The 16947-nt window shown below is 44.6% G+C and overlaps 1 protein-coding gene across 4 annotated transcripts in view; it reads left to right on the top strand.

Annotated features, from left to right (window-relative positions):
* tiam1b (TIAM Rac1 associated GEF 1b) overlaps positions 1-16947 on the top strand; it is a 67992-nt gene that overhangs the window by 33246 nt on the left and 17799 nt on the right. For 3 of the 4 annotated variants that reach the window (XM_032512144.1, XM_032512145.1, XM_032512146.1), the window contains exons 2-13: positions 1473-1564; positions 1664-2585; positions 3534-3990; positions 4307-4479; positions 4743-4967; positions 8972-9157; positions 11936-12082; positions 12230-12307; positions 13261-13431; positions 13785-13889; positions 14389-14470; positions 14756-14842. In XM_032512144.1, the coding sequence (XP_032368035.1) occupies positions 1674-2585; positions 3534-3990; positions 4307-4479; positions 4743-4967; positions 8972-9157; positions 11936-12082; positions 12230-12307; positions 13261-13431; positions 13785-13889; positions 14389-14470; positions 14756-14842 (2623 nt within the window). In that variant the 5' untranslated portion in view covers positions 1473-1564; positions 1664-1673. The remainder of the gene's footprint in view (positions 1-1472; positions 1565-1663; positions 2586-3533; positions 3991-4306; positions 4480-4742; positions 4968-8971; positions 9158-11935; positions 12083-12229; positions 12308-13260; positions 13432-13784; positions 13890-14388; positions 14471-14755; positions 14843-16947) is intronic. The other variant, XM_032512147.1, reaches the window with a different exon arrangement.

The raw sequence follows: 16947 nt of genomic DNA on the forward strand, positions 1-16947 counted from the left end.
TGTCCCCGCGTCAACTGCTTAAATTTTCCCCCCACTTAAAACAACCCCCGTGATGCTGGGAAGGGGGTGAGTGGGGTTACTTCCTCTGTCAAAAAAGGTAGTGTTTTACTGTCTTTTTTTTGTATGTGAGGAAAAACAAAACAATAGGGCCCGATTAAAATTTTTCCCGGGCTGCATTTTTTATTTAAACCCCCATTTTTTCTGACCCCCCGCAGCGTTTAGGGGAAAATCTGTACTGGCCACATTCATGTCTCTATGCAATTTCTTACAGGGACTTGGAGGAGTTGATATACAATTTGTAATGGGGGTACAAACAATTAATAAATACTTGGTATAAAATTTTAGATTAAAAGATTGCCCCGGGCAAAATTAAAGATTTAAGGGGAATATGAGGTTCCATCACACACTCTTGGGACAGCAATCATGCAATACTCTTGTTCGCCTCAGTGTTAGGGAGAGTTTCTTAAATCCTCTTCTTAGTTCCAATTGATGAATGCTCCAACTTGTTTTGATTAAACTGACCACCTGGCCTGTATGTTGTTAAAGGTCCCATGGTATGAAAACCCTTTTTTGAGTTTTGTTTTTACATTAATATGAGTTCCCCCGGCCTGCCTATGGTCCCCCAGTGACTAGAAATGGTGATAGGTGTAAACCGAGCCCTGGGTATCCTGCTCTGCAAAATAAATTCTCAGATGGGCCAATCTGGAATTTGGCTCCTTAAGAGGGACAAGGTACAAGGTTACCTCCCCTTTTTTTGACCCACCCATGAGAGAGAGACATCATGGCTTTCAAACGATCAAAGTGGCCACACCCCCAGCCTCCATCTTGCCCCCCCCCCCCCCCCCCCCCCCCGCCTCCTTTCCAAAAAGCCACAGACTCAGAAATGGCACCTACTAAGGAAAGCTCATTGTGGGACTGGCTCTAGTGGCTGGAATTCTGGACCAAGGCTGAATTTTGGGAAAGAGACTTCAGATACAGTATTAGGGACCACTAAGGTCTATATAAAAGAGACTTCAGATACAGTATTAGGGGACCACTAAGGTCTATATAAAGAGACTTCAGATACAGTATTAGGGGACCACTAAGGTCTATATAAAGAGACTTCAGATACAGTATTAGGGACCACTAAGGTCTATATAAAGAGACTTCAGATACAGTATTAGGGACCACTAAGGTCTATATAAAGAGACTTCAGATACAGTATTAGGGACCACTAAGGTCTATATAAAGAGACTTCAGATACAGTATGTCTAGATAAAGTTTTTTTTTCTTTTTCTTTTGGATTATCCTCCTTGAACGAATGTAGGGCTCTTGGGCACAACAACTTTAGTGTTGTATACAGTTTTTGCCTCTTGCGTAAAAGTCAAAGAAAAAGAGATACCATTATGGGAACGCATTATTTTACTATGCATACATAATTCGAAGCACGTCACACATTTAATATGATTTCTCATCTGGATATATGTTTTCAGAGCTTTTGGAATCATACCAGCAGCTGAAGGACCAAACTGTCTGAAGATCCAGTGACAAACAAAATGCCAGAAAAATCAACGCAATCCTGCAGGTAGGCACAATTCCGAAACTATTAATAAAACATAATGTTCCTGTATTGGTTTTGTGTTCTTTTGGAGTTAATGTAAGCTGTTTGCCCACTTCTGTACAGCCTCTGAATCATGGGAAATGTCGAGAGCCAGAATGGGGACCAAGCCCTCTACGGTAACGAACATGGCTATTTGTCACGTAAGCACGTGTCTCGGTCTCTTCGCATCTCCAACAAGCAGTCCAGACGCTCTCGACATGCTTCATCAGGGAAAATAGAGCACAGGAACTCTGAGACGAGCACACGCTCAAGTAGCACCCCCAGTATCCCACAATCCCTGGCTGACCATGGACTGGAGCCTTTCAATGAGACAGATATCCTCCCAGACTTCGGAAGCCCCATTTGGGTGGACCGTGTGGCCATGAACCTGCGGCCTGTGTCCTTTCACAACGACCTCGCCAATCCGTCCGTGCACATGAATACGATGCACCTAACCCTTCCTGGCCCCACTGCAGAGGAGGTGCAGGACGAAGATGTGTACACGGGCGAGGTAACATACCTCCAGAAAACTCGGGACGGCTCCAAGGAGACCGTCAACTTCAAGAAGAAAAGGTCTAAGTCTGCTGACATGTGGCGAAATGACAGCCTGGAGTTCTCCCTGTCTGACCTTAGCCAGGAGCACCTGACCAGCACAGAGGAGATCATAGACACGGCCAACGAGAGGGACTTCATTGACTGCAAAGGACACCTGCAGTCCAGCCCCTCAGACTCCGCTGACAGGGCCAACTCCCTGGACGAGCTGTATAGCCAGAAGATCCCCGCCCGCCGGCAACCCCACGGCCGCTATGCCAAGTGGCACGACGCCAACAGGGCTATCGGGGAGCACGAAGACGATAAGATGCTCTCCCCATCAGAGGAGGATGGTAACACCTACAGTGCATACACCCTCCCCTGCCGGCGCTCCCACTGCCTGTCCGAGGGCCTGAGCAGCCACCAAGCTGCCATGTGTGCCAGTATGCAGGGCAGGAGGGCGCAGACTATACAGGTAAGATGCAGAGCAGTTTTGCATTGTGCTGATCTTTTAAACCATTTTAAAATCTCAATTAAAAACGGGCACAACTCATAGAAAACAAATCATTTCCTTCATCCATGACTATGTACACCATGTATTTATGTCCATTGGATTTCACAAGTTTGGTGAAATGTCAGGGGCCTGAACTGTTTTAGCTGTGTCACGGCTCCTTTATGCTCCTTGGCCAGAATTTGACAAGATGTGCAGAATCTTAATGTAGTCTGGTGCTATCACCAATAAGACAGCTCTCCTCATTCATTTTAATTCCCTCACATTGTGTCTGAGCATTTCCTCTGCTGCATTCACCTCACAGATAATAAGCTGCTGAGAAAGTTTAAAAAAGCTTATGTCAGGGGAGCTGTGTTGTTTTTCTTGGGAGAGGAGACTGGGGGGGGGCAGAGCTTAAAGTCACTCGCCATTTGAAATGCCTCAGTCTTTTGTCATGATAATGTGGGGAGGCCTGTGGAAGAGTGTAACAGTAAAATGTGCATGGTGGCCCTGTCACTGCGGGGCACCGGCGGACCTACAGAATGGAGCTCTGGAGCACATGATTGGGTCATGTGACCAGATGGAGATACAGAGCTTGGTGTAACCCCCTTCATCTCCCAGGAGCTTTTGGCCATGTGGGTAGGAGAGGGCAGACCCTGCGGTGCCACAGGGAGGGCAGGCTTTATTCACTCAACAGCAGACGCTTTGCTACGAGCAATTAATTTTGAGCAGAAGCTCAGGATTAAGCAACCCATGGACTCTTGTTAGGCCTCTGTAGTCACAGTCTCCGCAACATCTTTAAAAGAATGGTTCTATCTTACATCTTTACAAAGACTGCTTAGGTGTCCGTGAGGGAAAGGCATTATTCTTAGGGATGAAGAAAACGTGGCTGCCATGCTGTCTCACCTGTCTTGTGCTTCTGCCACGACGCAGGATGTCACAGCTGGGGAGGGCAGCGAGTACGAGGACAGTGGCATCGATGGGGTGACTGTGGAGGCCAATCACCAGTCTCGACGCTACAAGACCATGTCGGCCTCATTCTCCGTGTGCTCGGCAGCCGGCAGGAGCATGTTTGCCGGCAGCGACAGCGGCAGCAGCAGTGGCGGCGGAGCCAGCGAGTGTGTACAGGGCGTGTATGAGAACTTTCGCCAAGAACTGGAAAGGAGCTCCTGCCAGACGGAGAGCTTGGAGGAGGCGGGGTCAGCCCTGAGTGACGAGCAGAGCACCATGAGCTCCGCCTACCAGTCGGACCCATTGCTCAGTGTTGCCCAGGGGATGGTGCGCAAAGCTGGCAGGCTTGCCGTCAAGAACTTCCTCGTACATAAGAAGAACAAGAAAGTGGAGTCAGCCACAAGGCGCAAGTGGAAGAGTTACTGGGTTTCCCTGAAAGGTTTGTTATGCCCTTAGTGTAACATTTACACATTTAATTCAAGCATGGTGCAAACCTCATTATTGCATTTTCAAGGCACTTGACTCAAATCAGCACTCTAATGATAATGATGCCTCCCTCGCTGGTAAGTCAGCCATGCTGCACTTCTTAATGTTGGCCACTGGAGAGCAGAATTAAATTGCTTGAGCAAATCTGGCTTTTAAAAGAAATCATGAGTATCATTGTGAGTCTTTCCTAGAGATTGGAGCCAGCAAGCGTCTGTGCTGCCAAGTAATATGTTATGTAATAAATGTAATGGATTGTTTTGCTTTTCCAGGTTGCACTCTGTTCTTCTATGAGACTGATGGCCGTTCAGGGATCGACAACACCAGTATTCCCAAGCATGCTATCTGGGTAGAGAACAGTATTGTCCAGGCGGTACCAGAGCATCCCAAAAAGGACTTTGTGTTTTGTCTCAGCAACTCCCTGGGAGATGCTTTTCTCTTTCAGGTAAGAGAATGTGTAATGTCATCTGGTCTGTGAAGAAGTGCAACTTCTCCCGTAGGCAAGCATTACCTTGACCTGTATACACTGTTTTGTTTCCTGTTACGCTCTTTAAAAATGTGATTCTCTGTCATTATAATTAGCAGTGAATCAACGCAGGAAAAGCAAATCACAAGCTTTTTTATCTCGCATGTCAAGGAGCCAGTTGTTGTTGTTGTTGTTGTTGGTGGTGTTTAACCTCTGATCTTTCCCTGTCTGTCCCCACGCAGACCTGCAGCCAGACAGAGCTGGAGAACTGGATCACAGCCATCCACTCGGCATGTGCCGCTGCCGTTGCCCGCCACCACCACAGAGAGGACACGGTGCGCCTGCTTCGCGCAGAGATCAAGAAGCTGGAGCAGAAGATTGACATGGACGAGAAGATGAAGAAGATGGGTGACATGCAGCTTTCTGCTGTTACTGACACCAAGAAGAGGAAGACGATCCTGGATCAAGTAGGTTTCATTCTCCTTTGTCACCTCGCCTGTCTCTCATAGAGTCCCCACATGTCAGGCAGTTGTTTGGGATTTTAGGTATTATGCTGAATGGAAGAGTCTGGAAAGATGATGACGATTCTCTGAGGAAGAATATCTGGCAAACTAGGAAGATCCTAAAACTTTAAATTGGACGCATTCATAGTTCTTTTTAAAAATGTTGTTGCAAACTTGTTAATGATGGCTACATTCTTGTTTTATGCCTGTCCCCTGAACACACTGTAAAAACATCTCCTCACTATCTGCTAGCTGCCTGTCCCCTGAACACACTGTAAAAAAACCTCTCCTCACTATCTGCTAGCTGCCTGTCCCCAGAACACACTGTAAAAACATCTCCTCACTATCTGCTAGCTGCCTGTCCCCTGAACACACTGTAAAAAACCTCTCCTCACTATCTGCTAGCTGCCTGTCCCCAGAACACACTGTAAAAAACATCTCCTCACTATCTGCTAGCTGCCTGTCCCCAGAACACACTGTAAAAAACATCTCCTCACTATCTGCTAGCTGCCTGTCCCCAGAACACACTGTAAAAACATCTCCTCACTATCTGCTAGCTGCCTGTCCCCCGAACACACTGTAAAAACATCTCCTCACTATCTGCTAGCTGCCTGTCCCCAGAACACACTGTAAAAACATCTCCTCACTATCGCTAGCTGCCTGTCCCCTGAACACAACTGTAAAAACATCTCCTCACTATCTGCTAGCTGCCTGTCCCCAGAACACACTGTAAAAAACAATCTTCCCCACTATCTGCTAGCTGCCTGTCCCCTAAACACACTGTAAAACACATATCCTCACTAGCTGCCTGTCCCCAGAACACACTGTAAAAAACATCTCCTCACTATCTGCTAGCTGCCTGTCCCCTGAACACACTGTAAAACATCTCCTCACTATCTGCTAGCTGCCTGTCCCCAGAACACACTGTAAAAACATCTCCTCTCTATCTACTAGCTGCCTGTCCCCTGAACACACTGTAAAAAACATCTCCTCACTATCTGCTAGCTGCCTGTCCCCAGAACACACTGTAAAACATCTCCTCACTATCTGCTAGCTGCCTGTCCCCTGGACACACTGTAAAAAACATTCCTCATATCTGCTAGCTGCCTGTCCCCAGAACACACTTGAAAAACATCTCTCACTATCTGCTAGCTGCCGTCCCCTGAACCACTGTAAAAAACATCTCTCACTATCTGCTAGCTGCCTGTCCCCTGAACAACTGTAAAAAAACATCTCTCACTATCTGCTAGTGCCTGTCCCTGAACACACTGTAAAAAACATCTCCTCATTATGCTGTCAGTATAGCTATATACTCAAATTAGTTTAGATTTCTAATGCATCAGAATATTTATTGTCAGGATGCTGTTTGGATTGGAACTATTTTTCTCACAGCTGTTCCAGTTTTAGTGGAAACCAACCCATTTTCATTTCTGTCCAACCCACAAACTTTGAGCTGATAAGCAACTTAACACAAAGGGATTGTTAAAAATGACTTGAGTAAAGTAGCAGCTCGTGGAGTATAATCTCAACACAAGAGCTCTTGTTATCAACCTCCTGCTGCTGCTTTTATTTAGTGTGTGTGTGTGTGTGTGTGTGTGTGTGTGTATATATATATATATATATATATATATATATATATATATAATACTATTTATTTGCCAAGTACAATTCACACATTCAAGGAATGTGTCCTCTGCATTGAACCCATCCTAACTAATTTAAGAGCAGTGGGCAGCCATAGTCCGGGGGCCGGGGTCCAACTCCAGTTGTAATGCCAGTACCTACTGTGCGTCAATGCAGGCGTTTTGTGGCATGTATGTCTTTATGTGGGAGGAAACCTACGCAAACAGGGAAACAATATACGCAAACAATATGTAACATGAATTCAAGTTGCATATTGTTTGAGGCAAGGCAGCTTTATTTGTACAGAACATTTATGCTTTACATAAAAAGATTAAAATAGTAAAAGTTAGTGCAGTACAAGAAATTGAACATTAAAGAGCAGTTAAAACAGTCAAAGTAAAATACAAAAATAAGTTACATTGCACACAAAAACACACACAAAAGCAGATAACACAGCAGATAAGAAATGAGCAATCATAATTACTTACTTCCATGCAATACCTTAATTACAGGTATCGCATGGAAGTAGGGCTGCACAATTAATCGAATTTTAATCGCGATCACGATTTGGACTTCCCACGATCAAATTTGCGTGATCGAGCGATTATTTTTTATAAAGCGTCATTTCATAGAACGCTCCGGGTTTTTTGCAAAGCCCATCTCCCGCTCCATAAAGCCGTCTGCTCATGAGCCAGTCAGAGTAGTTCCCTGCACCCTGCAGGTTAGTTTCTAGATGTAAACAGTCCCAGAGGACAGAGTAGCGTGAGGAAAACTCAACAGATAGCAGTCGGTAATACGTCAGTCTCAAGGTTTACCAGTTTACCATTAAACGCAACACTTTGTCCCATTTGTTGTTTTTCAGACAACGGCAGTGACCAGTGCTAGTTAGCGTCTGTTAGCTGTTAGCTAGTAGCGTCTGTTAGCAGTTAGCTCTTCTAGGACGCACCGGTGCTAATGTCCTCGCATCCGCTGCAATGCTGTTTATATGGATATGGTTTAATTTTGCGTTACATGACCCATTTCGTCTGTAAAGCCGTGCCTGTGTTGGATCTTTCTACGCTCTCTCGTCCTACTCTCTCTCCTCTTACTCTCCGCGCCCCGCCACACAGCGGCCGCCAGTCCACACTTCTGATATTTGTCTACAGTTTTAATTTTTCATTAACACAGCTGTATATTGTTAAGTATGAGGGGGCAAACCTGTATTTGTACCAGTGTTTCCGCGGGTAACTGTTATCGCGGCCGCTACGGCGAAGAACACAGAAGAAGTTTTTGAATGCAACTAACTTCAGTTGGTAGAGTAACAGCGTGAGACGGAGCTGCTGGACCGTAGCCTGGACCATGGCCAGAATATCATAGTTCATAAAAATGCAGCACAGTGAAGATACAGACGTTTCATACACACGACGTGTGTATCCGCCGTTCGACCCGTGCTGGACCCGTTCATAATGATCAGCCGTCTCTCTGTGAGTAGCGTCCATCACACTCCCTCTCGCAGTTATAAATAGCCTATGTGACAATACAATTTGTTTTGGTTAAAATCAACAAATAATCGTGAGAATAATCGCGATCAAAATTTTGATCAAAATAATCGCGATTATCATTTTGGCCATAATCGTGCAGCCCTACATGGAAGTATGTATTTCAATATATGTATCCCCAAATTGTTCTGATGCGAGAAACGGATAGACGGAGAAGTAGAGCGAGGTATGAGGGGATTAAGTAACACATCTCAGAGGTAGCTAGAGGCCGCTGATGCCACACACCCATCAAGCACCATATTGCTTTTTTAGTTCTTTCTTCTTTCTTTTTTTTTAAACACTGTATGCAGTTGGCATCAGTCACTAGCCTGCCATTCTTTTAATTAATTGCACAGCTCATATTATCTTTTAATAGGTGTGTTTACAGTGAAGGGAGATGCAGTTAGGTAGGGCCTGGCTGGAGCGGTTCAGTTTGGCAGTGTCAGGTTCCACATTGTGCCGAGCTGAATGGATGTAGGCCTGCTCCCAGCCTCTATCTGCCAGTGGAATTTGCAGTATTGTTTCTTCTCCGTCTCTGGGCTACTTGGCAGTGATACAGAGCCCTCCGCCCTGGCACTGGCTGCCTCTTCCAAACACCAGTGCAGGACCGTGACTGGGAGGGGACGGCCCAGTGAATAATCACAATGTCCTGCCCTACTGCCCCAGTAAACATCCAACCATTAGAAACAGAGAGCGCAGGTTGGCAACACTTGAAGCAAACTGGTAACCGAGCTTCTGGGGCAGAGAGGAGATGCTCCATCTTGGTCTAAAGTTGAAAACAAGAGCTCTGCAACTGAATGTGTTGTTGTGTCCCTGCTCACTGTGCAGATCTTCCTGTGGGAGCAGAACCTGGAGCAGTTTCACATGGATCTATTCCGCTTCAGGTGCTACCTGGCCAGCCTGCAGGGAGGAGAGCTGCCCAACCCCAAACGCCTCCTGGCTGTTGCCTCTCGCCCCACCAAGCTTGCAATGGGCCGGCTGGGTATATTCTCTGTCTCTTCCTTCCATGCACTGGTAAATATCACCTCTTTGTTTCTTCATCTTTAGTAAATATCCTTATTTAATCAGGTTTTATGAAACATCGTCATGATCCGTAGGTACAACATTTGGGGTTCAAATTATATAGTGGAGTATACTTCAGCAACACAAACTGCTGTAACAGGTAAGACTGGGTAAGCCCCGCCCACTCTGCTGGCGATTGGATTTCTCCCACCAGCTCGGTCTGGAAACCTGCACGTTTAATTCTCCTGCTTCAGTTCACAATTTTTGCGGGAACCAATCACAAACTGGCTTATTTATCTGGCACGCTATTGGTGGGTTTAACATAAGGTGACCAGATTTCTCAGACAAAATCCGGGGACATTTTCAGCTCAGAAGCGTATTTACCTCCAAAACAAGTAATGTTTTTATTTTTGTAAAGCTTAAAACGGGGACACTAGACCTAGAGCTGTTCTTATTAGGGGCTGAGCCCCCCCCCCCCAAGGTATGATCCTAGACCCACCCCTGCTGCTACTTCCTAGTCCACTCCACTACACCTCAAGATAGAAAGTCCTAATATTTCAAGATAAAAAATCCATCCCTATACTTCAAGATAAAAAGTCCTAATATTTCAAGATATAGTCTTAATATTTCAAAATATAAAGTCCTAATAGTCCTAATATTTCAAGATTGAAAGTCCTTATAGTCCTAATATTTCAAGATAGAAAGTCCTAATATTTCAAGATAGAAAGTCTCAATATTTCATGTTGTAATGTTTACTGAACTACATTTATCTGACAGCTTTTGCTTTATTGCTCAAGGCTTGTTTCTGCAACAGCTCATTGAGAATCAGATACAACAAAAACTACTGAGGACATATTTTCCTTTGACATTGATGCAGTATTAAACGAAATCGCTGCAATGTAAGTTAACCGGATTATTGTCCAGCTTGTATTTACGTTCATAAAAGTGCTTGTTTAGCTGCTAACAGACTCAGATTAATATTCTAAGTGTCTGACAACATTATGGGAAGGATTTCTAAGGAGGTCGACCTTTCTGTTAAAGATTAAGATCCTTTTTAAAACATAAAAGTCCGCGAAATTGCGTTCGCTAAACCCACCAGACTCCATGTAAATAATCAGTGATTTTAGCATCGTAAAACACGGCTTCTAAAACGTCTCTGAGCACCGCGGGCTCTGGCTGCCTGGAGTCTGCGTGTGTTGGGTGTGCGATTTTCGGCTACGTTTTGTCAGTTTTTTATTTCTTTCATTCCAATTTTGGGTCTTTCAGTCACAGTGAAAACCGGGGACATTTCCGGGGACAGATCCAGCCGGGGACAGGTAGCCAAAATCGGGGACTGTCCCCGGAAACCGGGGACGTCTGGTCACCCTAGTTTAACACGATGATAGAGAAGCGACCAATCAGCTTTGTGTTTACATTCAACATAGCAGCCACCAAACGCCACCGAAGAGCAGCAACCCGTTGATGGCGCTGTTGCTTCTACATCCCCCGGATCGTTGGTCTGATTGGTTGAAGGACTCTCCAGTTGCGTACAGAGTCATTTGAACTATGGCCGCTGGTCCTGCTTCTTGTGCAGAGAGAACACAGAGCAGACCCCCCCGACCAACGCTCAATGCTCGGTCTGCTGATAGCCAGACTTGTTGTAGGTATCAAACCTGTAACCTCTCAGTTCTCGGGTGATCTCTTTAAACACCATACTGCCCTTGTATTTAGAAGTTCCTTCGATTGTAAGCAGGGCAAAATACTGTATCTCTTTTAAATGCAAACTGTCATCTCTGTGGACACACAGGGACTCTCGTGGCAACTGATTCCAGAAACTAAAATGCGTTTCCACGATGACTTCTATTTTGGATCCCGGGTCTCACGCAGTGCACCTATTTGGGAGGTTTTGGTTCAGTTTTTCCTCCCACTGCTGTACTGAGGTTATGTGCTCCACAGCTAAAGGCACTGGTAGTACAGGAAAACCTCTATTTGATTTTTAGAAACGCGTTTGCAGATCAGTGAGGTACCACCAACGCAGGTGGGCGTTTGAGCTGCAAGATAGCATGGTGGGATGTCTAACAACACACTCTGTCTCTCCTCTTTTAATCTTTCCTACGGTTTCACTCTCTCACTAATTTGCACATCTCTACTTCCGTGAATACTTCTATCAGCACTATGCCCAAAAAGGGCGGAGAAAGGTTGATGGAAACAAAAAGACAGAATGAGTGCCATGAGGTTGAGTTAAGCGCATGCTTGCTCCTACATACACGGTGCTATTTAAAGCCTAATTCAGCATATTTTAAAGACCTTTTACTCTCGTAAAATCAGTATGAGCCCAGTGCTCGTGAAAAATAGACATTACTGCTCTGTATGTTAACCATTCATCATGCTGAGGCCCATGTGGCCCCTTACTCCTCATTTTTTAAATAGGTAAGTTGTTTAAGAATAAGTTGTAATTTACAGCGGACTGTCTGTTGAAATGCTTACACACACACACACACACACACACACACACATCTATCTATCTATCGATCTATCTATCTATCTATCTATGTATCTATTTACCTATCTATCTGTCTGTCTGTGTGTCTGTCTGTCTATAAAATAAAGATTACTATCTTGTTCTTGCGTCCCTTTTGAAAGAAGTTTTTTTTATGGCATCCCCTAACCTACTTCAGGGTCTTATGTTGCTTAGAATACTCTGTATAAAAGGATTAATGCTTGCCACACATTTTTGCAAAAATGGTAGCGATTATTGTCTACGTGTCATTTGCACATTTGAGCCCTGACTAAGTCGGGATGTTTCTGCAGGTGGCAGCTCGCACAGAGAACGGAGTGAGACGGCGAACACAGGCCATGTCTCGTTCCTGCAGCAAGCGCAAGAGCAGGTTCTCTTCCCTTTGGGGTCTGGACACTACCTCAAAGAAAAAAACAAAAGCCCATCCCAGTATCAACCAGGTCTGCAATATTTGACTTTTTTTCCAGTTTTAAAGCAATCAATAGAACTGCCATGGCCACACACAAAAACCATGTAGTCTTTTCCTCAAGCGTTTATCCTCCACGGCTCTGCTTGAGTTCTGACCCCTTCACCTCTTTTTGTCCCAGCAGGTCTTTGCTGATGGCAGAGAGCCAGTGAAAAAGCCTGTAGATGGCATACATGTTGATCTTGCAAAGGAACACACAGTAAGGAGGACTTATTCCATGTCTGCATACATTTGACAGTGAGGTGTAGGTCAAACCTTACAGGGAAATTGCTCCACCTAATCTTTAGCCAACACTGACATCAAATGAAATATTAGCCCTCTGTTTCCTGAGTAGGCCCACAGGCTCCAACTACAATGGCTACTCATTTTTCTTCATTCATTTTAAGCTGATGTACATATGGACATAGTAGAAGAGCAATACAGAGAGTTAAGACTACTTTGTTTTAAGGACTGTGACGGTAATTGTTTAGATGGGAAGTACTGGTGAGAGATTATTTTTGGTAATTATTAAAACGTACTAGGGAAATGATCACCCATTTTATTCAAACCAAACAATGTGTTTACCTTGTAAAAATAAATCTGTACCAAAGCAGCAGACTTAAAGGTCCCATGACATGGTGCTGTTTGGACGGTTTTATATAGATCTTAGTGGTCCCCTAATACTGGATCTGAAGTCTCTTTTATATAGACCATAGTGGTTCCCTAATACTGGATCTGAAGTCTCTATTATATAGACCTTAGTGGTCCCCTAATACTGGATCTGAAGTCTCTATTATATAGACCTTAGTGGTCCCCTATTTTTGGATCTGAAGTCTCTATTATATAGACCTTAGTGGTCCCCTAATACTGGATCTGAAGTCTCTATTATATAGACCTTAGTGGTCCCCTATTTTTGGATCTGAAGTCTCTTTGCCAAAATTCAGCCTTGGTGCAGAGTTCCAGCCACTAGATCCAGTCCCACAAAGAGCTTTTCTTAGGACGTGCCATTTCTGAGTCTACCCAGGACTCGGTTTACACTTATCTCCATTTCTAGCCACTGGGGGGCCATAGGCAGGCTGGGGGAACTCATGTTAATGTTAAAAAACCTTAAAAAGGGAAATGTTCTTGCCATGGGACCATTTACAAAGTATGTTTTAATGTCTCTGTACAAAGAAAAGTGAGGAAGGATGTGTGAAAAGCCTTCCACGGCCCAGCACGGAAAGTGACATCTGGGTCCCTGACCACCTCACCCCCTCCTGGGTGTGTCTGCCAAACGACCAGCCGGTGCTAACCATCATCCAGCCAGGGGAGTCAGCACTGTGCGTTCTGGAAACTCTCTGCAAGGTAACAGCGGCCATCCTTAAATGACCTGACCAAAGGAGGGTGCGTGCGTGTGTGCGTGCTTGTGTGCCTGCATGCTTTTGTGCGTGCGTGCGTGCGTGCTTGTGTGTGTGTGCGTGCGTGCATGTGGCGTAGGTGCGTGCGTGCGTAGGTGCGTGCGTGCGTGCGTTGGTGCATGCGTCCATAGGTGCGTGCGTGCTTGTGTGTGTGTGCGTGCGTGCTTGTGGCGTAGGTGCGTGCGTGCGTAGATGCGTGCGTGTTTGTGCGTGCGTGCATGCGTCCATAGGTGCGTGCGTGCGTAGGTGCGTGCGTGTGTGATCAATCAAACAACCAATCCTCTTTCCCTCATCCTGCAGGCTCACCAGCTGGATCCCACCAAGCACTACTTGCGTCTCAAATTCCTTATCGAAAACCAAGTGCAATTATACATTCCCAAACCAGAAGAGGATGTGTGCGACTTGGTATGTAACCACCTGCTTGATGATGATCCTAATCCCCCCCCCACCTTCACCAGAATCTTATGATTATAAAGGTAGAGAAACTGAATAAACTAATGCTAGTAATTGCATTAGAATACATGAGGAATCCACACATGGAGAAACCCACAGATCATAAGAGCATCCTTTTGTTTGGAATTATTAATAGGCTTTAGATTTTTATCCTTTCAAATTCAAGTTTTCTCATGAGAGAAATGTCGGCCTGGGAGTGCCATGCACCGAAACATAAATCTATTCATGGAGAGCCTTGATAAACAATATCTGTATTGACTTGCATATTTCAATCATGTAATCATGACACGTCCTAGACCATCCTGCTTAAAGACTCTGCTAGAGCTGCTTTGTCTAAGTATGCCGAAATTAACACCGTCTTCCATGCTGTCAATAACCCACCCACCAGAATATGAATATAATAGGCTGTTATTTCATGATTTAAATAATAACTTCTTTTTGTTCTTCACAGCTTTACAAAGAAATTGAGCTGTGCTCCAAAATTACAAAAGTAATGCAGTTTGACAGAGATGAATCCTGCATGATTGGTTACGGTAGGAACCATTTAAATGATCCCGTGTCATTTCTTTTACACAATTTAATTTATATTATTTGTTCTTTTCAGTTGAGATGATGTAATGATCTCAATGTCAAAGATTTCCCTGTGGTGCTGTTGTTTACAGCGTAATAATTGCTTTTCTTTGACCTATACATAACCTGATTTTTTGTATTTTTTTGTATTTTCTAGACCATTCCTGTTTGTACTGTACAAATCCCCCTGATGTGTTTTATGTAACAGTCCCCCGTCCCTCGCTCTCTCTCCCCTTCTCCTCCTCCAGGTTTCTCCATTTCTGTGGTGGAGGAGGATGGAGTACAGCAGCTCTACATCACGGATGTGAAGGCGGGCGGATTAGCCTTCGCCAAAGGTTTATTACCCTTCATTTCCATCTAATGAACTCCCTTCAAAGACACTTAGTTTGTTTCTGTGAATGGATAAGTTACAGCTGGATAAAAATACCCAGAAATAATCTGGGGTGCATTGGCTGTTAGTCTGTTCTCTTACATGTTTTCAAAACGGAGCATTTTTCCTCACATCGAGGTCCTGTCTTTTTATTTTTTTTAAGCATTTCTTTAGAAATGCATTAGCGCATGTTTTTCAGAAGACAGGGAAGGTTTCCTGGAGCAGAGCAGTTCTCCAGGCTGTTGATTACTGTAATTATAGCTACGCTGCCTCTCCCTGGCCTTTAGTGAAGGACGATGCTGAGCACCACACCTCACCACAGCTGCTTCACATCGGAACCCCTGCGACGGAGTTAGACAGCAGGGTTGAGTGGTGTCAAACTCTAATGCTGGAGTTTGGTCCTAGTGAAGGTAGAGCACGCTGACGTCTGATGCCTGCACCGTCTCAGCAGCTGGCACTATGCAGGGCGTCATGCTTGCAGGGTTTTCCTGGCTCTACATGTCAACCCAAGCATTGAGAACTTTGGAAGTGTACAGACAGTTTATTAAAAAGAGGGTACTGTTTGCGTGTACAGGCAGGCGCCATGTTGGGAAAACGGCCATGACCAGTCGAACCACGAACGCCGTGCAACCCGTAACGTGGCTCAAGCATGGCGTTCATCTTTTTAAGAAACTGTCCACAGACAGGATCTCTATCAGACTCAGCTGCTCTGATGTTTCTGCATTCAATGATACGTTCACATGTGAACTATTGCATCACTAGCTGGTCTATGTCGGGTACTACTACCCTAAAACCAGCTGGTCAATGTCGGGTACTACTACCCTAAAACCAGCTGGTCTATGTCGGGTACTACTACCCTAAAACCAGCTGGTCTATGTCGGGTACTACTACCCTAAAACCAGCTGGTCTATGTGGTAGTACTACCCTAAAACCAGCTGGTCTATGTCGGGTACTACTACCCTAAAACCAGCTGGTCTATGTGGTAGTACTACCCTAAAACCAGTTGAGCTTCTGTACAAGAAGGCGCTTAAGACTCTGGATAAAAAAACCTTTCTCTTATCATCATTGCAAATCTTAGAGAAATATAACTTACTGAGTTTTGATAGTTATTGTAAAATTTCTTCATTGTGCTTAATTTATAAAATACTTCATGGCCTGGCGGCACCTCCACTGCTGGAGTTTATTAAATATAGACACACTGGGATCACAAGAGGGACTGTGAGGTTCCTCTTTGAAAAACCTCATTCAGTCATAATGCACCATCTCTTAAAGGCAGTGCATTATGGAACACACTTCCTCCAACTATAAGGGAGCGTCTATATATATATATATATATATATATATATATATATATATATATATATATATATATATATATATATATATATATAATATTTTACCGTTCAAAAGTTTGGGGTCACCCAAACAATTTTGTGTTTTCCTGAAAAGTCACACTTCTTCACCACCATACGTTGTGACATGAATAGAAAATAGAGTCGAGACATTGACAAGGTTAGAAATAATGATTTGTATTTGAAAAAAGATTTTTTTACATCAAACTTTACTTTGGTCAAAGAATCCTCCATTTGCAGCAATTCCAGCATTGCAGACCTTTGGCATTCTAGCTGTTAATTTGTTGAGGTTATCTGGAGAAATGTCCCCCCACGCTTCCAGAAGCAGCTCCCACCAGTGGGATTGGTTGGATGGGCACTTCTTGGTACCATACGGTCAAGCTGCTCCCACAACAGCTCAATGGGGTTCAGGTCTGGGGACTGCCTGGCCACTCCATTACCGATAGAATACCAGCTGCCTGCTTCTGCTCTAAATAGTTCTTGCACAATTTGGAGGTGTGTTTAGGGTCATTGTCCTGTTGTAGGATGAAATTGGCTCCAATCAAGCGCTGTCCACTGGGTATGGCATGGCGTTGCAAAATGGAGTGATAGCCTTCCTTATTCAGAATCCCTTTTACCCTGTACAAATCTCCCACCTTACTAGCACCAAAGCACCCCCGACCATCATATTACCTCCACCATGCTTAACAGATGGCGTCAGCCATTCTTCCAGCATCTT

The sequence above is a fragment of the Etheostoma spectabile genome, chromosome 3, assembly GCF_008692095.1.
Source record: "Etheostoma spectabile isolate EspeVRDwgs_2016 chromosome 3, UIUC_Espe_1.0, whole genome shotgun sequence".
NCBI classification, from domain to species: domain Eukaryota; kingdom Metazoa; phylum Chordata; class Actinopteri; order Perciformes; family Percidae; genus Etheostoma; species Etheostoma spectabile.